At 40.0% G+C, this 22,272-nt stretch overlaps 2 protein-coding genes across 2 annotated transcripts; one reads left to right on the forward strand and one right to left on the reverse strand.

The window, feature by feature from the left end:
* The first annotated feature begins 727 nt into the window (after positions 1–727).
* On the forward strand, positions 728–2,268 carry OR1B1 (olfactory receptor family 1 subfamily B member 1). The gene has a single exon (XM_055269922.1). The coding sequence runs from the start codon at positions 1,139–1,141 to the stop codon at positions 1,643–1,645; it is 507 nt and encodes a 168-aa protein (XP_055125897.1). The 5' UTR covers positions 728–1,138; the 3' UTR covers positions 1,646–2,268.
* A 3,914-nt stretch (positions 2,269–6,182) lies between these two features.
* OR1Q1 (olfactory receptor family 1 subfamily Q member 1) lies at positions 6,183–7,127 on the reverse strand. The gene has a single exon (XM_055269924.1). It carries the CDS (start codon positions 7,125–7,127, stop codon positions 6,183–6,185), a length of 945 nt encoding a protein of 314 aa, XP_055125899.1.
* Between the last annotated feature and the right edge of the window lie 15,145 nt (positions 7,128–22,272).

Raw genomic sequence — 22,272 nt, forward strand, 5'->3', positions numbered from 1 at the left:
ATTGGATAGGTGACTCAGTATAATTTGAAGAGAAGTTAGGTACTAATAATGAAAGTTCCATACAAGACAGATTAAGCCATTTGGATTTTATTCTGAAGTCCCTGACTATTTAAACATGGAGTCACATATTGAAAGTTTTATTCCAGTATCAGTATGGAAGACCTATCAGGAGAGATAAGTAGAGAAACCATTAATGAGGTTGTAGAAATTAGTATTGGTTAGAGATGCTAAAACTTAAATAGTCATAGTGGACTAACAGCAAAGAATGGACATAAGGGAAAACATAGAAGTTAAGGAGTGATTGGATGTGGGAGATGATGCAGTAATTCCTTCAGTTTTTTGTTTGTGCATCAGACAGATGGTAATGATAATGCCATTAACTAATACAGGGAGTAAAGAGAAAGAACAAGTAATTTCATGACATTCTAAAGCAGTATCTCATCTAAGAGTTTTTTGGTGGGCTTTTTAGGTTTTTCTAAATATAAGATCATGTTATCGGCAAACATGGATAATTTGGCTTCCTCTTTTCCAATTTGGGTGGCTTTTATTTCTTTCATTGGTCTAATTGCTCTGGCTAGAACTTCTATTACTATGTTGAAGAGGAGTGGTAAAAGTGGACATCCTTGTCTTGTTCCAGATCTTAGAGGAAATGTAAAAAAGTCACTATGTCGAAAGAATTGTTTCTTTGTATGTTATGTGTTTTAATGGTATGTTATTTTCCATACAGGTTCAGAGAGAAGAAATCATGAGGATTGCAGTTGGGTGAGATGTGAATGGAAGGTAAGGAACTGGAGACAGTGAATATAGATAATTCTTTCATGAAGTTGGCCACTGGAGAAAGACAAGAATGAATGAGTTTTTCACTGTGGGAGGGACTTTAGTAGGGCTTGTGGATTAAATGGAACAAGTCACTAGGGTGGGTGAAAAGGAAGAAATAAAGGAGAAAATAAATACATATTAAGGAAGCGAAATCCTAGACCTTAGGGAGGGAGTGTAGATGGTCAAAGTTGAATCTAGGTCTTTAACGATCTTCAGTAACGTATTAGAATTAAATAGAAATGTTATGTTCCCTAACATCAGACCCATGACTTTCTTTTTGACCTAAACTGTCTTTCAGGCAGGCTGACTGTCACTCATCATGAGCTGTGCCCCTAATGCTTCACACTCTCCGGTTTTCTTGCTCCTCGGGTTCTCGAGAGCTAGCATCTCCCACACTCTCCTCTTCTTCCTGTTCCTGGCTATTTACCTGACTACCATATTGGGGAATGTGACACTGGTGCTGCTCATCTCCTGGGACTCCAGACTCCACTCACCCATGTATTATCTGCTTCGTGGCCTCTCTGTGATAGACATGGGGCTATCCACAGTTACACTGCCCCAGTTGCTGGCCCATCTGGTCTCTGATTACCCAACCATTCCTGCTGCCCGCTGCTTGGCTCAGTTCTTTTTCTTCTATGCATTTGGGGTTACAGATACACTTGTCATTGCTGTCATGGCTCTGGATCGCTATGTGGCCATCTGTGACCCCCTGCGATATGCTTTGGTAATGAATCACCAACGTTGTGCCTGCTTACTAGCCTTGAGCTGGGTGGTGTCCATACTGCACACCATGTTGCACGTGGGACTCATCCTGCCTCTTTGCTAGACTGGGGATGCTGGGGGCAACGTTAACCTTCTTCACTTCTTTTGTGACCACCGGCCACTTCTGCGAGCCTCTTGTTCTGACACACATTCTAATGAGCTGGCCCTATTCTTTGAGGGTGGCTTCCTTATGCTGGGCCCCTATGCCCTTATTGTACTCTCTTACGTCCGAATTGGGGCCATTGTTCTACGTTTGCCTTCAGCTGCTGGTCGCTGCCGAGCAGTCTCCACCTGTGGATCCCACCTCACCATGGTTGGTTTCCTCTACAGCACCATCATTTGGGTCTACTTCCAGCCTCCTTCCCAGAACTCTCAGCATCAGGACATGGTGGCTTCAGTAATGTATACTGCCATTACACCTTTGGCCAACCCATTTGTGTATAGCCTCCGCAATAAGGATGTCAAGGGTGGACTCCGTAGGCTGCTTGAATGGGGGAAGGTAGACCCCTGATTAGCCTGCTGTGGGCCATATTGAATAGGTGAGAGAAGTCATGGGTATATTCTGAGCAGAGCTGGTTTTGGGGAGATCAGAGGGAGGGAGATCAGAGCTGTGGGGAGGGCCTAGATAAGGAACTCCAGATTTGGCTCTTGCCAATGTTGTGCTTTGATAGCGCCCTGAACATTCCAAGGCAAAGCAGCTTATTGGGTGAATCAAATGACCGATAAACGTCTTACCTGTGTTTCACAATATTGATTCTTCCTACGCATGAGCATGGAATGTTTTTCCATTTGTTTGTATCTTCTTTTATTTCATAACTTTGTAATAATTTTGGAAATAGGAAAGTGTAGGTTCTACAAATTTGTTCATTTTTTTTCCGGGTAGTTTTGGCTACTCATTGTTTCTGGCAATTTCATCTGAATTTCAGGATTGGCTCTTCCATTTCTACAAAATAGTCAATAAAGATTTTACAGGAATTGCATTGAATCTGTAGATCAATTTATGGATTATTGCCTTTTTAAGAATATTAAGTCTTCCAGTCCGTTATATGAATGTCTTTCTATTTATTTAGGTCTTTTAAATTTCTTTCAGCAATGTTTTGTAGTTTTCAGTGTACAAGTATTGCATATCCACGGCTAAATTTTTTCCTGTTTCATTCTTTTTGATACTATTATAAATTAAATTTTATCTCTTTTGAAGGTTATTCATTGCTAGTATATAGAAATACAGTTGATTATTGATGTTCATGTTGTATGCTGAAACTTTGCTGGTTTATTAGCTCTATTCATTTATTAATTGCAAGAGGTTATTTGTTTTATTTTGTGTGGGTGCATTTTTGAAGATTTCCATTTGGTTCCTTTTTATAATTTCTATCTCTTTATATATATTTTCTCTTTGGTGAGACATTCTTTTTTGGTTTCCTTTTGTTGTTGTTTTTTTTAAATAATATAGACGTTTATTTACATTTAATGTTCAAAAAAGTTTGCAATTGGTCAGTCCAGGGCCACAGAGGCACTCCATGGCATCAGGGATCCAGGCATCTTTAATCTTTTTTCTGTGTTTATGTTTGTTTTATTTTAAAAATTATTATTTTGATTGACACATAATAGTTGTACATATATATGGAGTATAGTGTGATATGTTGATACATGTATACAATATATAATGATCAAATCAGGATAAATAACATATTCATCATGACAAACATTCATCATTTCTTGGTGTTGGAGATATTCAAAATCCTCTCTTCCAGCTTTTGAATATATACAATAAAGAGCAGTGCTTCTCCCCGGGTGGTGTTCAAGCTCTGAGACCAGACAGACTGCCTCCTCAAGAGGGTCCCCGACCTCCATGTAGCCTGACTGGGAGACAGCTCATACAGGCCAGTGCCCCTCTGGGACGAAGGATCAGGCAGCAATATTTGCTGTTCTGCAGCTTCCAGTGGTGAGACCCAGGAAAACAGGGTCTGGAGTGCACCTCCAGCAAATTCCAACAGACCTGAAGCTGAGGGGTATGAGTGGTAGAAGGAAAACTAACAAACAGAAAATAATAGCATCAACATCAACAAAAAGGACATCACACCAAAACCTCATCTGTAGGTCACCAACATCAAAGACCAAAGGTAGAAGAAAACACAAAGATGTGGAGAAACCAGAGCAGAAAAGCTGAAAATTCCAAAAACCAGAGCACTTCTTCTCCTCCAAAGGATCACAGCTCCTCGCCAGCAAGAGAAGAAAACTGAATGAGTTTGACATGTTGACAGAAGTAGGCTTCAGAAGGTTGGTAATAACAAACTTCTCCAAGCTAAAGGAGCATGTTCTAACCCATCAAAAGGAAGCTAAAAACCTTGAAAAAAGGTTAGGTGAATGGTTAACTAGAATAAACAGTGTAGAGAAGAGTAGAGAAGACCTTAAATGACCTGATGGAGCTGAAAACCATGGCACGAGAACTTCGTGATGCATGCACAAGCTTCAATAGCTGATTCGATCAAGTGGAAGAAAGGATATAAGTGATTGAAGATCAAATTAATGAAATAAAGTGAGAAGACAAGATTAGAGTAAAAAGAAATGAACAAAGCCTCCAAGAAATATGGGACTATGTGAAAAGACCAAATCTACATTGGATTGGTGTACCTAAAAGTGATGGGGAGAATGGATCCAAGTTGGAAAACACTCTTCAGGATATTATCCAGGAGAACTTCCCCAACCTAGCAAGGCAGGCCAACCTTCAAATTCAGGAAATACAGAGAATACCACAAAGATACTCCTCGAGAAGAGCAATCCCAAGACACATAATTGTCAGATTCACCAAGGTTGAAATGAAGCAAAAAATGTTAAGGGCAGCCAGAGAGAAAGGTCGAGTTACCCACAAAGGGAAGCCCATCAGACTAACAGTGGATCTCTCTGCAGAAACCCTACAAGCCAGAAGAGAGTGGGGGCCAATATTCAACATTCTTAAAGAAAAGAATTTTCAACATAGAATTCCATATCTAGCCAAACTAAGCTTCATAAATGAAGGGGAAATAAAATCCTTTATAGACATGCAAATGCTGAGAGATTTTATTACCACCAGGCCTGCCTTACAAGAGCTCCTGAAGGAAGCACTAAACATAGAAGGTAACAACCGGTACCAGCCACTGAAAAAACATGCCAAATTTTAAAGGTCATCGATGCATGAAGAAACTGCATCAATTAATGGGCAACATAACCAGCTAACATGTAGTTGTTTACTTCTGGGTTCTCTATTCTGTTCCATTGCTCTATGTGTCTGTTTTGGTTGCTGTAGCCTTGTAGTATAGTTTGAATTTGGATAGTGTGATGCTTCTGGCTTTGTCCCTGTTGCTTAGGATTGCTTTGGCTATTTGGGCTCTTTTTTGGTTCCATGTGGATTTTAGAATAGTTTTTTCTAATTATGTGACAAATGTCATTGGTAGTTTCATAGGAATAGCATTGAATCTATCAATTTCTTTGGGCAGTATAGTCTTTTAATAATATTGAAGAATCAACGTTTTAACAGACTCTTGATGCTTGAACCTGTTCTTCATGCTCAGTATTGATTGGTCAGAAGACAAATCAGTTTTCACCCACTATTAGACAAGTTCCACATATCAACTACAGAAGAGATCAGGAACATTCTAGGCAAAAGGAGTTTGATTTATCCCTGAGGTAGTGCAGGTAAAGCAGGTTAAGAAAAATGCAAATTGGTAAGCATGACAGTGCTTCATTCTGGAGCATATATAACTTCTGACTCCAAACAGTAGACATTATCATTATGTTCCTCTTCTTATATTGAAGTAGTTACCCCATTTCACCTGACTTCTATAAACTTATAGAAAATAAAAGCATCAATATTGCTCTCCCAGTTTTCCTGGCAGCTAGGGGATGTGTTGGTGACCAAATTCTTGACCAGTCAGATGCACCACCTTATTCTGAATCTAGACATAGTAGTGAAAAGAATAAGAAGGGGACAATTCTTTCTGAAGTGGTAATAACCAGTTTGTAGACCTCCAAGAACTATGTCCAGTGACTACTGCTGGTAGTATAGGAGGAGATACAAGCTGCAGTGAATAGAGTTTGGTGGCTACAATAGTGTCCTCATTAGACTAGTTCTTAGATATGATTTTCACTGTGGTTCTGATGATATGACCTTTATTATTCCTGTCCATTTTTCTTGAGTTTAGTTCCCTAGCCTTGGAAATGCATGAGCTCCACATATCTTTTCAAGAAACTCATTTCCTCCATGCATAAGCCAGAATCGGTTTCTATTGCCTATATCTAAGAACTCTGAGAGTTACAACCCTAGTGTTTAATTGCAGAGAACACTGTTAATTATAGTTAAAGAAATGCTAGTGTTTTACACTAAGTACATGGTGGTTCCTTTTTGTTTTATGTACTTTGGATTTAATAGATTTCTCTGTGCAGTATCCAGTGAGAAAATACATGATATATAGCTAATTTAGATATTTCTGCAAAGTTCTAAAGAAAGCAGATCTGTGAGGCACAACATTATTTCTCCAGAATCATAGATAAACCTCTGAACTGTGTTTGGGTTTTTTTTTATTTTATTATTATTATACTTCAAGTTTTGGGGTACACGTGTGGTTTTATCTAAAGAAAAAAGTCTGCATTCTGCTCATCCATTTCATGAAGGCTCCTTTGACATCCCCATTGCTCAGGCTGTAGATGAAGGGGTTTAGCATGGGAGTCACCACTGTGTACACAACTGTTACAATGCTACCCTTGGTCACTGAATAGTTGGAAAGGGGCCGGAAGTAGACCCAACTGAGGGTGCCATAGAATATGGCCACCACAGTGAGGTGGGAGCCGCAGGTAGAAAAGGCTTTCCACCTGCCCTTGTCTGAGGGGATCCGGAGGACCACCAAGATGATGCAGGCATAGGAGGCAGTAATGAAGGCCAGAGCTCCACTGATTACAACAGCACCTTCTGTGTGAATCATAAGGGTGTTGAGGTAGGTGCTGGTGCAGGAGATCTTCATCAGAGCGTAGAGGTCACAGAAGAAGTGGGGGATTCTGTTATCTGCACAGAAGATTAGTTGGCCCATGAGAAAGGTATGCAGCAGGGCATGAAGGTGGGAGAGGGCATGGCACATGACCACCATCTTCACACACAGCATTCTAGTCACGATCATAGTATAGTGGAAAGGGTGGCAGATGGCGATGTACCTGTCATAGGCCATCACAGCCAGGATGAAGTTTTCCATGACGGCGAAGCAAATGAAGAAATAAGTTTGGGCTAAACAGCCTGTGTAGGAAATTACCTTTGTAGGGGAGAAAATAATCTGCAGCATCTTGGGGACTGTGGTGGAGGTGAAGCAGATGTCTGTCAAGGCCAAGTTACTGAGGAAGATGTACATGGGGATGCGGAGGCGTGGAGCAGAGAGAATCAGTATGATGATGGCCAAGTTGCCAGAAATGTTGATTGTGTACATGAGTGAAAAAACAAGGAAGAGTGGGATTTGCTCTTCTGGGTGGGTGGAAATGCCCAAGAGAACAAAATGGGACACACTGGTGCAGTTGCTATTGTCCATCTGTTGCCATAAGAACAAAAAGAATTAGTTCTATAGACTTGGACATATAGTCACTGTTGTGCCCCCGTGTAAACTACACACTGTGCTGATAAAGGGATTAAGTGCTTATGACTTTTCCAAAATAATACGGATTTTTCATTAACATCATCATTATTAAAAGTACTGCTAAAAACTGCAATTACTTTTGCAGCAACCTAATAGCCCCATAGCTAACATTTACCGAACATTTACCTTAAACTGGGGACTTTTCTGTGTTATCACATTTAAATCAATAACTCTATGAGGCTATTATTACTACTACTACTATTATTATTATTATTATTATTTCACTTTTACAAATTTGAAAACAGGCATGGAAAGTTTAAGTTCATAAAGAGCAAAATATCAATTTAAGTCACATTTATCTGGTGCCAAAGATTATACTATTAGCCACTATATAACATGATTCCCCAGATTAAAACCAAGCCATCTTATTCAAGGTAATAAGACCTGTTGATGAGCTATATAACCAAGGAATCTTCCTGCTGAAAGGGAGGTCAGAGGTCATTTGGTTCAGCAATTTTCACTTTGGGGGACACATACTCTTGCTGATCTCCAGAGACTTCTCAGTTCCTAGATAATGGTTTTAGGAAAATAATTGTCTAGATCCTCAATTTCCACATTTCTCTTTTCTAAACTCTTCTTATCTTTAAGATATCACCTAGTGCATAATCTTGTTTCCCATGTAACATATGAAAACTAAATGGCAATATAATTGATGTTGATTTTGACTTACTTTAGTAATAAGTAATACTCATTTCTAGACATATGAACTAAAAAAAGTCCTACTAGATGCCTTTAATTAAAATCTTATTATTTAGAAATAACAATTATTTTCAAAGTTTGTGATATATTACCATATGAAATTACCATTTTTGTAGATCAAAATAGGTGAATGTTGGCAACTTAATATAATTGAAGCTAACAATTGCATAGTTTTGGTCAGTTGTTTAAACTAGTAATAATTGTGATAACTCAATGTAGATGATTTTTCATAATTATTTTAACACAAAATTTTGTGGTCATAAGAAATCAAAAAACTTTTTTATTGTGAAAAGTAATATATGTAATTATTTATTACATTTATTACAACAGGATAAAATTTGTATAGGAGAAGAATGGAAATACATGTTTAAATGGAGAAGGAATAATGTAAAACATACACCTTTTCAGGATGACTTTGTTCTTGCATTTTAAAAATGAATGATGTGATTATCAAATCACTCTGTGTTTAGATGTCATTGGGTACATTTTAAGAAATAATGTAAAGTTTTGTTTTAAAAGTACAATACTCCATGTATTATAAACTTATAGCTATTTAAACATCAAATGAATAATTTTATATGCCTCTTTTTAAAAGTGCATGGGTCTTAATTAAAGCATATATGAGCAAAAACTATAAACTCATTGAAAACTATAAACTCATTGATTGAGAACTTGACCCAACTTCTCAATCAATGTTCTGTCTCTTTTTATAGGATCCTGGGGAAATAATCATCCTTTCTCCTTTTGAATGCTTTTAGTGGCAGGAAGCTCTAGTTGTCAGATTTTTTTTTTTTTTTTACAGGAGAAGCTAAAGTATAATTGCCTCTCATTTCTGCCTTACAGAATGAGGTTTGTCCTCTGGGATCTCACACAACAAGCCTGTTATTATTCACCGTGACAGCCCTTGAGAAATCTAAGCGTGCAATGGTTAAAAGCCCAGCCTTCATTTTCTCATCTGTCAAATGGGGATTTTTATAGTTTATTACACTTAAAGTTGTTACAAGGATTAGACAAAAGTTCCTGGTTTCTGGAAACTATTCAGTAAATGCTGGTGATTTTTTCTTTCATTTTTTTCAGTCTTGTTAAACATAGCGTCTCCAGGTTTTTCTGCCATCCAGGTCTCTCTACTGTGAAGCTGTTCACTTTGCCTCTGTCCTTAAAATGTCATTTCCAGAACTAAGCAATATTCTATGAGTCTGGTTTTTCATCACAGGCTAGTCATAATGATTTCATCTGGTCATAAATAATAAACCAAATAATCTTTTTGAGGTGGAGATCAGAGTTGGCAGTCCACAAATAAAATGTGTTTATGGCTATAAGAATTCTTAGACTGTGCAATTGGTTGTTGGGAGGAAAAAGTGCCAGCAGTTAAGAACTGTTCCTATGTAAGGCACTTTTACACATATCTCAGATAATCCTTACAGCAATCTCAGTATGTGTCTAGCTGTGTGTCCCAGCCACAATCACTTATTATCCTTATTTTACATATGAGAATACCAAGGCTTAGGGAGGTGAAGTGATTTGCTCAGTATAACTTAGTAGTAAGTGGTAACGACTTCACACTTATGTCTGGATACCTCTAGTGCTCATACGTGCCTGATGGCCCATTTCACTTATTTAGCTGCTTCTTCACAGAATAGAATTTATCATTCCTGGTCTGTCTGCTTTCATGCCTCAAATTAAAGGATGCCACCATGGTACAGCTCAAGGGAACAAACAGTAGGTTTTTCAACTATAAAAGTGTGGCAATTCCTAATATGATATTGAATATCCTGAATTGATTTCAATGTGGCATGATGATGAATGTGAAATAAAAGTGCACATTTACTGCGCACTTACGATATTCCAGGAATTATTCTAAGAGCTGTATATATGTTTTTCATGTGATCACAGCAATTCTGTGATATAGGTATCAGCTCCACTTTATCAATGAGGAAATTGGAGCTTGGAAGGGTCCTGTGACATGCTCAAGGTCACAGATTTAATAAGTGATAGAAATGAAATTTAGATTCAGCTCTGCCTGACCTCAAAGCCTATGCTTTCAACCATCAGGCTATGCTACTTCTCAAGTTTTCTCTCGCTATTCTAGTTTCTATTTTCCTCTTTGTTTCCTTCTTTTCTACTGTGCTATCCTGTGCATTGGACAATGATAAGTGCCTATTTTTTTTTAGTTTAATCCTCATTATAAAACTAAGCATAGATATTATTATTCCCATACTGAGATCATGAAACCGAGGACCAGGGAGACGAATTAACTTTCTCAAGGTCAAAGAGAGTACAGTTGGATCCAGCTTTTGATCATCAATCTGTCTAACTCAGAAGCAATGCTCTTCCTCTTTGACCTCACCGATTTAACACCCACACTCCATTCCTTCCCTGTGCTGGTTTTCTCTTATCAATGTGGCATTGTAACTGGATTCTTCAAATGAAGATTCACATCTCTAGCCTGCAGGGCTGGGCATCAGGTGGCCCTGGGTTTACGGTTTGGGAAACGTTAAGATTTATCCTTCTTTCCAGATCTTGGGAATGGCCTATGAGTGCACTGAGCTCAACTTGACAGTCAGTAGCCTGTGCCCAGATGCTACCCGGGGAATATCTATGTAGCTCTTGTGACACAGCTACCCAAGAAGCTAGAGAGAGTCCCAGAAGTGGATGGCGGGGAGCTGCCTGGAAACTTAGAGTCCTCCTTGTCTTCCTCATGGCTGGCAGAAATCATCCTGCCTGACCTATAGTGCAGCGTATCAGCCCCTTATGGCGGAGGGGAGGAGTGTGGTGTGGACAAGGAGGCAGGAGACTAAGAATAGGGAACTCCTAGAGGAGAACATTACTTTATAAACAGATGTGGATTTAAAAATACAACAGTAATGTAGTGTGTAGGAATGGAGCTTGACCCAGGAAATTTCCATTTTCTATCTAGGCTTTGGTCCCGGGTCTGCCATGAAAATGTTCTGAAACACTGGGAAAACCACTTCCTTTCTCGGGAGCCTCAGTTTCTTCATCTGAGGAATGGGAAGAATAATAACTGCTTTCAATGCAGAAGCTTGATATAAAAGAACATCAGAAGAGACTATAGACATGAAGGCCCTTTAAATGTCCCATGAAACAATGAGAAGTTGTTTACTTTAAATTTCTGTGGGAACCTGGGTTTCCTATCCTTTGCTATCCCAGAATAGCTTTCTATAACTGCCAGCAATCGGATCCATAAACTGCCCTTTGTAAATAGAGGAGACCCTGGGACAACACGACCTAATAAATTCTCTGGGTTTCTCTGATGCTTAATTCCCAGAAATGGGAAGAAAATCTGGGTCAGCTGAGAGAAGATGCAGTGAAAAACCATGTCCGGCGGATGATTTCTGGGTCACCTAACTGATTATTCTCAACACCTCCCTGATGAATTGGAAATCTCTGGAATCTATTAGCTATTTTCTCTGACTCAGGGAAAATTTTACTCTTCACTATGTATTAGCGAATAATTTCCAATTATTTCCATTGAAAATAATGGCAAAAACCACAATTACTCTTGCACCAACCTATAAATCGTTCATACTCTTTTGTGGATAGGTTTTGATAAGGGGAAATGGGAGAGTCCATAAAGTCATAGAGTGTCTGAGGATGGTGTGAGGAGGAGGCATGACGAAGGGGGGAAAAACACAAGAAGATTAGGAAGCCAAAGACAAACTTTGCAATACTCAGTAGTATTGTACAAAGGATCAGTTTTGAGAAAGATGGTCCTCCCTCCAGAAATTACTGAAAGCCTACACAGGAATTGTCTGAGGTGTCCAGAAACTTCTGTGCTCTGGTGTGCAGGCTCCTAAGTGCAGATATTTACCTTTCAGCTGTACTGGCCCTGGCTCTCCCAATCCGCCTCAGGCAGCATCTGTCATCGTGTCTTGTTTTGACAGCAGCATGGAGCTGACCACACAGGGAAGACAGAGGAAATTTCCAAGCACAGAAGAAAGAAAAGCATCTGGGAGGGGCTGTAGGGGTAGAGCCGCCAGACTCCTGGTGGTGCTTCTGCTCTTCAGGGGTAGGAGGACCTGGCTGGGGAAGGTGCTGGGAGCTGATGTTTTATCACATGCTTCTGCATGGATTCCATGGTTCTCACTAGCATGGAGTCCCAAATGTGTCATTGTCCAACCTCACTGACTTCTCTGGGGAGTGAGGCCCATGAGACAGTGCTCCTGGTGTCAGTATTAGTGACTGTGGCTTGGCAGCTCAGCTGATCCCAGGAAAGCAGCCAGGGCCTGGGAGATCAGTCTGGACATGGGGTTGACTACATGTGCTCCAAAATCTGGCTTTGAGAAGGAAGCCCACAGAAACTTCGATATGGTCAAGGCAGGGAGGGACTGTCTCCCTGCCCTTAGTTCTTTCTTAGAGATGCAGCGTCTTATTTGCTTTTTTTAGTGGTACATACATTTTTTAAAAAATTAGCAGTAAGACATATGTTGAATAAAAACTGAGAGTGTTTCTCACCACTCCCTACCTGATTTCTCTCTAGGAGCAATTGCTATTATTGTGACATGTACCCATTTAGACAATTTCTATGCACATATGAACATGTACACATAAAATTTTGTTTTTATAAAAATAGGATCATTTGTTCTGGAGCTTTCTTTGTTTCTCTCATCAATATATCGTGGACCTCCTACAGCACTCTGGGACCTACATCATTATTTTTAAGGCATTTCAGAGGATATTAGATGTACCACAAGTTCTAAACATTTCCACATTTCCCCCTCATGCCACTTACTGGAATTCCTTTATAATTTGAGCTAAACAAAAATTTAGACTTTTGTTTTCATTTTATATGCATACAAGTCCCCCACATGCAGACTTCTCTTAGGCATTTGGTAAAAACAACAATTCTGAGAGTGGATAATGAACTAGTCAGGGCATAAACATTTTGTCAGGATGATTAAAGATGACTGATATCACTGGTTCTCTCTTCATCTATTTCAAAATGTAAACATGGCAACAATGAAGTCTTGGGCTGAGAGACACTACAGTGGTTGGGCTCTCAGGAGACTGATCCACTCTCAGCTGTGAGTCTTGGAGTCAGGAATCTAAGGTCTAGAGAAAGGGTGTTAGGATGTTTTTATTCCAAGCAGTTTTCCCAGTGCCCCCTTCATATCCCTGTTCCTCAGGCTGTAGATGAAGGGGTTCAACATGGGAATCACCACCGTGTACATGACCGAGAAGACTCTGTCCTTTCCATCTGAGTGGGATGATGGAGGACACAAATAGACACCGATGGCTGTGCTGTAGAACAGAGAGACCACAGAGAGGTGGGAAGTGCAGCTGGAGAAGGCCCTTTGCTTACCCCTTGGGGAATCAATTCTCAGGATGGCCAATGCAATGTAAAAGTAGGACATAAGGATGCAGACAAAGGGTGCAATCAGCAGTGTTCCTGCCACAAGGATGAGCACCAGATCATTGACATAAGTACTGGAGCAGGCCAGCTTCAGGAGTGGGACCAGATCACAGAAAAAGTGCGGGATAATATTTGGACCACAGAAGGAAAGCCTGGTCACTAGGAGGGTATGCACTAGGGCATGTAAAATAGTGATCACCCATGACACAGCCACCAACAGGACACAACATTGGGAGTTCATGGTTAGGGCATAATGGAGAGGATGGCTGATGGCCACATAGCGGTCAAGGGCCATCACAGCCAGGAGAAAGTTGTCCAGATCTGCAAATAGGCCAAAGAAATAGAGTTGTGTGAGATACCCCCCATAAGAAATCAGCTTAATTCCTGAGCTAATATGATCTAGCATCTCGGGAATTATTGTAGAGATAAAGCCAATATCCGAAAAGGACAGGTTGGCCAGGAAGAGGTACATAGGGGTGTGGAGATGCAGGTCAGAGCCAATGGCCAGGATGATCAGCAGGTTCCCCAACACAGTGATCAAGTACATGACCAGGGAAAGCCCAAACAAAAGAGCCTGCTGCTCCAGGTGTTCAGAGAAGCCCATGAGAAGAAATTCATAGATGCAGGTCTGGTTTCTTCTGTCCATGTCTCAAATTCTGTGTGAAATAAATTTTGTTATAAGTAGCAAAACAGTAAAATAATGCTGTGTTAAAAGTACTTCAAACTCCTGTTTAAAAAAATTCTGTGGTTAAATAATTCTGTTTTGAGTAAGCTTGGATTTATTATTGTGCAGTTAAAAAGTTTGGGTCGAGGCCGGGTGCGGTGGCTCACGCTTGTAATCCCAGGCAACCTACAGAATGGGAGAAAATTTTTGCAACCTACTCTTCTGACAAAGGGCTAATATCCAGAATCTACAATGAACTCAAACAAATTTACAAGAAAAAAACAACCCCATCAAAAAGTGGGCAAAGGACATGAAGAGACACTTCTCAAAAGAAGACATTTATGCAGCCAAAAGACACATGAAGAAATGCTCATCATCACTGGCCATCAGAGAAATGCCAATCAAAACCACAGTGAAATACCATCTCACACCAGTTAGAATGGCCATCATTAAAAAAGCAGGAAACAACAGGTGCTGGAGAGGATGTGGAGAAATAGGAACACTTTTACACTGTTGGTGGGACTGTAAACTAGTTCAACCATTGTGGAAGTCAGTGTGGCGATTCCTCAGGGATCTCGAACTAGAAATACCATTTGACCCAGCCATCCCATTACTGGGTATATACCCAAAGGACTATAAATCATGCTGCTATAAAGACACATGCACACGTATGTTTATTGCGGCACTATTCACAATAGCAAAGACTTGGAACCAACCCAAATGTCCAACAACGATAGACTGGATTAAGAAAATGTGGCACATATACACCATGGAATACTATGCAGCCATAAAAAATGATGAGTTCATGTCCTTTGTAGGGACATGGATGAAACTGGAAAACATTCTCAGTAAACTATCGCAAGGACAAAAAACCAAACACCGCATGTTCTCACTCATAGGTGGGAATTGAACAATGAGAACTCATGGACACAGGAAGGGGAACATCACACTCTGGGGACTGTTGTGGGGTGGGGGGTAGTGGGGAGGGACAGCATTAGGAGATATACCTAATGCTAAATGATGAGTTAATGGGTGCAGCAAACCAACATGGCACATGGATACATATGTAACAAACCTGCACATTGTGCACATGTACCCTAAAACCTAAAGTATAATAAAAAAAAAAAAGGCAGAATAGAAAAAAAAAAAGTTTGGGTCAGACCATTTGTCAAGTTATCGATTGGTGTCAGTATTTGATAAGATATCTAAGGCTTCTTTGAACTATTTCAGCTGTCCGTATGATACATATCAGCCACGACATAAAAGTGTGCCTTGGATTGTACATATCCTATCTGTTTACACTAGTACTTTTCTCTTAGTAATAATATAATTATGTAAAATGTAAAATACCAGAACTGTGTATCTGCATAGTTCCACTTTAGTAAAAATGAAACAGAAATGTTGGCGTATGAATAAGAACACAGTCTAGAAGAACACATGCAAAAGATGGATAATGTTTGCTTCTGGGGAGTGAGTGTGGGGGGAAGAATGGTGGGTGTCAACTTCTGTAGGACTCAAATTTTTTACTAGCATGTGTTATTTTTGAAAGTAAAAGATTTTTAAGTGTGATGGATGTGATGGGTTGAATTAATTTAAATGGTGGTCCAGAAGCCCATATGGAGATTTTGGGGACCCAGAATTCTGACAAGTTAACCAGGGTGTCATCTCTAAAAAGCAGCTCTGGCAAGTAAGTAGGACAAAAATCAAATCATTTGATTTTGTGCAAAGAAAAATAATTGAAGTTACAGAGCAAGAATCTTTCATCGTAGTCACGTCACTTAGAGTAATATTCGAGCTTTCCCTAAGAAAAGCTACAGGTAACGCATTGAATTCTGCTCCAGTATCCCCCAGCATGCCTGGGAATGACACATGCTTTCCCTAACACCTCTGATACACCTCACTCACAGGTGCTTCTCACTCATGGGATAGGTGTTCCTCACTCATGGGATAGGTGCTCCTCACTCACAGGTGCTCCTCACTCACAGGTGCTCCTCACTCATGGGATAGGTGCTCCTCACAGGTGCTCCTTACTCAGAGCTGCTCGTCACTCATAAGATAGGTGCTCCTCAGAGGTGCTCCTCACTCATAGGATAGGTGCACCTCACTCACAGGTGCTTCTCATTCACAGATGCTCCTCACTCAGAGATGCTCCTCACTCATAGGACAGGGGCTCCTCACTCACAGGTGCTCCTCACTCACAGGTACTCCTTACTCATAGGATAGGTGCTCCTCACTCACAGGTGCTCCTCACTCAGAGATGCTCCTCACTCACAGGTACTGCTCACTCATAGGATAGGCGGTCCTCACTCCGAGGTGCTCCTCACTCACAGGATAGGTGCTCCTCACAGGTTCTCCTCACTCACAGGATAGGTGCTCCTCACTCACAGGTGCTCCTCCACTCAGTTTGGCTTTTCTTCTGGCCCCTTGGATTTAAAAACCTAAACTTTAGATAGTCTATTCCAGCTCCTGAACCCTTCTTTGCCTTATTTCATTTATCTATGAGATTTATATATTTTAAATCTAAATAGAAGGTGTCAAATCCTTCACTTGCCCTCAAAGCTGCAACTTAATTTGTCTCTAGCGCTGCTCAGAGAAAATAATACCTTGATTTGGGACTTGAATTTCCTTTTTTCCCGTAGGAGCCATAGTGAGGATATATCAGGATCTCTTAAATAGATAATACTGGACATTAATTTTATCCAATCCACAGCCCTGGTTCTGACACTATGAAAAAAGTTGGAGTAATAATCATAGCTAATACTGGCTGAGCACTAGCCATTGCCTGGTTCTCAATTCACTGAAGTGATAGCCCTGTGCACCAGCACTGTGAATATCTTTATTTAAAAATGTAGAAACTGAAGTTCAGGGTGGCGATGTAATTGCTGAAGTCCACAGTACTAGGTATTGAAGTGAAGTTTGTCTGAGTCAAAAGCTTAAGTTCTAAACCACTGTGCTACACTGCCTTTCAATATTCACCAAATCATTTTCTGACTCTAGTTCAGTCTCATGCATATTTTCTATAAGAAGCGAATGCACCATCAGGGAATTTAAATATCCATTGAATTTGACAGTTGCAGTTCTCACAGCAAATGAAGATGTGGATATTTTTGGCTTATGCCTCAATCTTTTGTGAACGTGATTGACGTGAGTTAGTCTACTTTGGTCCAATCCAATGTCTGGACAAGATCCAGTGTTTACACTTGATTGGTACTCTGAGATGGAGCTATCCTGAATGCAACAGACTCCTTCCTTCCTGGTATCTCTAGCTCCTCTCCCCCTAGTTGCAACCAAGTCCAGATTCAGAAGCTAAGCAGATAGCAGATGTACAGTGATAATTTTTGTCATATTCATTTATTTACATCATCTTTACAGTAAGAATTAGAAACAAGTAACATTTATTCCAGTTTACACTTTTTTTTCCCAAGGGATACGCACTTTCAGGTTGCAAGTTTTTATTAAATAATGAATAAAGGAATTTCATTATTTAATAAAAACATGCAGCCCAATTACACTGACTCCAAATAAAATTTTATTAACATGAATTAACGTTCTCAGAATTATCCAGATATTCTAAGCAAGTAAACTAATAAAACTTGAAACAATTGACTTTGGGGAAAAGGTATGTCATTTGGTTTCAATTTTATTATGATGATAGATACTGTCACACCCTGGTCAGTGGGTTTAAGCTGAAGGTGTGTCTCACAATCATCTGGGGAGCATTTCATTTTTTTTTTTTTTTTGAGATGGAGTCTCGCTCTGTTGCCCAGGCTGGAGTGCAGTGGTGCAATGTCGGCTCACTGCAACCTCTGTCTCCCGAGTTCAAGCAATTCTCTGCGTCAGGCTCCTGAGTAGCTTGGATTACAGATGCCTGCCACCACGCCCAGCTAATTTTTGTATTTTTAGTAGAGATGGGGTTTCACCATCTTGGCCAGGCTGGTTTGAACTCATGACCTCGTGATCCACCCACCTTGGCCTCCCAAAGTGCTGGGATTACGGGCGTGAGCCACTGTGCCTGGCCCATCTGGGGAGCATTTCTTTTTTTTTTCTTTATTATTATTATTATACTTTAAGTTTTAGGGTACATGTGCACAACGTGCAGGTTTGTTATATATGTATCCATGTGCCATGTTGGTGTGCTGCACCCATTAACTCATCATTCAGCATTAGGTATATCTCCTAATGCTGTCCCTCCTCCCTCCCCCCACCCCACAACAGTCCCCTGAATGTGACGTTCCCCTTCCTGTGTCCATGTGTTCTCACTGTTCAATTCCCACCTATGAGTGAGAACATGCAGTGTTTGGTTTTCTGTCCTTGCGATAGTTTACTGAGAATGATGGTTTCCACTTTCATCCATGTCCCTACAAAGGACATGAACTCATCATTTTTTATGGCTGCATAGTATTCCATGGTGTATATGTGCCACATTTTCTTAATCCAGTCTATCGTTGTTGGACATTTCGGTTGGTTCCAAGTCTTAGCTATTGTGAATAGTGCCACAATAAACATACCTGTGCATGTTTCTTTATAGCAGCATGATTTATAGTCCTTTGGGTATATACCTAGTAATGGGATGGCTGGGTCAAATGGTATTTCTAGTTCTAGATCCCTGAGGAATCGCCACACTGACTTCCACAATGGTTGAACTAGTTTACAGTCCCACAAACAGTGTAAAAGTGTTCATATTTAGCCACATCCTCTCCAGCACCTGTTGTTTCCTGACTTTTGAATGATCACCATTCTAACTGGTGTGAGATGGTATCTCATTGTGGTTTTCATTTGCATTTCTCTGATGGCCAGTGATGATGAGCATTTTTTCATGTGTCTTTTGGCTGCATAAATGTCTTCTTTTGAGAAGTGTCTGTTCATGTCCTTTGCCCACTTTTTGATGGGGTTGTTTGTTTTTTTCTTGTAAATTTGTTTGAGTTCATTGTAGATTCTGGATATTAGCCCTTTGTCAGATGAGTAGGTTGCAAAAATTTTCTCCCATTTTGTAGGTTGCCTGTTCAGTCTGATGGTAGTTTCTTTTGCTGTGCAGAAGCTCTTTAGTTTTTTTTTTTTTTTTTATGGTTCTTTTTTTTTTTCTTTTTTTTTTTTTATTATACTTTAGGGTTTTAGGGTACATGTGCACAATGTGCAGATTTGTTACATATGTATCCATGTGCCATGTTGATTTCCTGCACCCATTAACTCGTCATTTAGCATTAGGTGTATCTCCTAATGCTGTCCCTCCCCCCTCCCCCCACCCCACAACAGTCCCCGGAGTGTGATGTTCCCCTTCCTGTGTCCATGAGTTCTCTTTGTTCAATTCCCACCTATGAGTGAGAACATGCGGTGTTTGGTTTTTTGTCCTTGCGATAGTTTACTGAGAATGATGTTTTCCAGTTTCATCCATGTCCCTACAAAGGACACGAACTCATCATTTTTTATGGCTGCATAGTATTCCATGGTGTATATGTGCCACATTTTCTTAATCCAGTCTATCGCTGTTGGACATTTGGGTTGGTTCCAACTCTTTGCTATTGTGAATAGTGCCGCAATAAACATACGTGTGCATGTGTCTTTATAGCAGCATGATTTATAGTCCTTTGGGTATATACCCAGTAATGGGATGGCTGGGTCAAATGGTATTTCTAGTTCTAGATCCCTGAGGAATCGCCACAGTGACTTGCACAATGGTTGAACTAGTTTACAGTCCCACCAACAGTGTAAAAGTGTTCCTATGTCTCCACATCCTCTCCAGCACCTGTTGTTTCCAGATTTTTTAATGATGGCCATTCTAACTGGTGTGAGATGGTATCTCACTGTGGTTTTGATTGGCATTTCTCTGATGGCCAGTGATGATGAGCATTTCTTCATGTGTTTTTTGGCTGCATAAATGTCTTCTTTTGAGAAGTGTCTGTTCATGTCCTCTGCCCACTTTTTGATGGGGTTGTTTGTTTTTTTCTTGTAAATTTGTTTGAGTTCATTGTAGATTCTGGATATTAGCCCTTTGTCAGATGAGTAGGTTGCAAAAATTTTCTCCCATTCTGTAGGTTGTCTGTTCACTCTGATGATAGTTTCTTTTGCTGTGCAGAAGCTCTTTAGTTTAATGAGATCCCATTTGTCAATTTTGGCTTTTGTTGCCATTGCTTTTGGTGTTTTAGACATGAAGTCCTTGCCCATGCCTATGTCCTGAATGGTATTGCCTAGGTTTTCTTGTAGGATTTTAATGGTTTTAGGTCTAACATATAAGTCTTTAATCCATCTTGAATTAATTTTTGTATAAGGTGTAAGGAAGGGATCCAGTTGCAGCTTTCTACATATGGCTAGCCAGTTTTCCCAGCACCATTTATTAAATAGGGAATCCTTTCCCCATTTCTTGTTTTTGTCAGGTTTGTCAAAGATCAGATAGTTGTAGCTATGCGGCATCATTTCTGAGGGCTCTGTTCTGTTCCATTGATCTATGTCTCTGTTGTGGTAACAGTACCATGCTGTTTTGGCTACTGTAGCTTTGTAGTATAGTTTAAAGTCAGGTAGCGTGATGCCTCCAGCTTTGTTCTTTTGGCTTAGGATTGACTTGGCGATGCGGGCTCTTTTTTGGTTCCATATGAACTTTAAAGTAGTTTTTTCCAATTCTGTGAAGAAAGTCACTGGTAGCTTGATGGGGATGGCATTGAATCTATAAATTACCTTGGGCAGTATGGCCATTTTCACGATATTGATTCTTCCAACCCATGAGCATGGAATGTTCTTCCATTTGTTTGTATCCTCTTTTATTTCATTGAGCAGTGGTTTGTAGTTCTCCTTGAGGAGGTCCTTCACATCCCTTGTAAGTTGGATTCCTAGGTATTTTATTCTCTTTGAAGCAATTGTGAATGGGAGTTCACTCATGATTTGGCTCTCTGTTTGTCTGTTATTGGTGTACAAGAATGCTTGTGATTTTTGTACATTAATTTTGTATCCTGAGACTTTGCTGAAGTTGCTAATCAGCTTAAGGAGATTTTGGGCTGAGACAATGGGGTTTTCTAGATATACAATCATGTCATCTGCAAACAGGGACAATTTGACTTCCTCTTTTCCTAATTGAATACCCTTTATTTCCTTCTCCTGCCTGATTGCTCTGGCCAGAACTTCCAGCACTATGTTGAATAGGAAAGGTGAGAGAGGGCATCCCTGCCTTGTGCCAGTTTTCAGAGGGAATGCTTCCAGTTTTTGCCCATTCAGTATGATATTGGCTGTGGGTTTGTTGTAGATAGCTCTTATTATTTTGAGATACGTCCCATCAATACCTAATTTATTGAGAGTTTTTAGCATGAAGGGTTGTTGAATTTTGTCAAAGGCCTTTTCTGCATCTATTGAGATAATCATGTGGTTTTTGTCTTTGGTTCTGTTTATATGCTGGATTACATTTATTGATTTGCGTATGTTGAACCAGCCTTGCATCCCAGGGATGAAGCCCACTTGATCATGGTGGATAAGCTTTTTGATGTGCTGCTGGATTCGGTTTGCCAGTATTTTATTGAGGATTTTTGCATCAATGTTCATCAAGGATATTGGTCTGAAATTCTCTTTTTTGGTTATGTCTCTGCCAGGTTTTGGTATCAGGACGATGCTGGCTTCGTAAAATGTGTTAGGGAGGATTCCCTCTTTTTCTATCGATTGGAATAGTTTCAGAAGGAATGGTACCAGTTCCTCCTTGTACCTCTGGTAGAATTCAGCTGTGAATCCATCAGGTCCTGGACTCTTTTTGGTTGGTAAGCTATTGATTATTGCCACAATTTCAGAACCTGTTATTGGTCTATTCAGAGATTCAACTTCTTCCTGGTTTAGTCTTGGGAGGGTGTATTTGTCGAGGAATTTATCCATTTCTTCTAGATTTTCTAGTTTATTTGCATAGAGGTGTTTGTAGTATTCTCTGATGGTAGATTGTATTTCTGTGGGATCGGTGGTGATATCCCCTTTTTCATTTTTTATTGCATCTATTTGATTCTTCTCTCTTTTCTTCTTTATTAGTCTTGCTAGCGGTCCATCAATTTTGTTGATCTTTTCAAAAAACCAGCTCCTGGATTCATTAATTTTTTGAAGGGTTTTTTGTGTCTCTATTTCCTTCAGTTCTGCTCTGATTTTAGTTATTTCTAGCCTTCTGCTAGCTTCTGAATGTGTTTGCTCTTGCTTTTCTAGTTCTTTTAATTGTGATGTTAGGGTGTCAATTTTGGATCTTTCCTGCTTTCTCTTGTGGGCATTTAGTGCTATAAATTTCCCTCTACACACTGCTTTGAACGTGTCCCAGAGATTCTGGTATGTTGTGTCTTTGTTCTCATTGTTTT

This window comes from Symphalangus syndactylus, chromosome 3 (genome assembly GCF_028878055.3).
Source record: "Symphalangus syndactylus isolate Jambi chromosome 3, NHGRI_mSymSyn1-v2.1_pri, whole genome shotgun sequence".
In the NCBI taxonomy this organism is placed as follows: Eukaryota; Metazoa; Chordata; class Mammalia; order Primates; family Hylobatidae; genus Symphalangus; species Symphalangus syndactylus.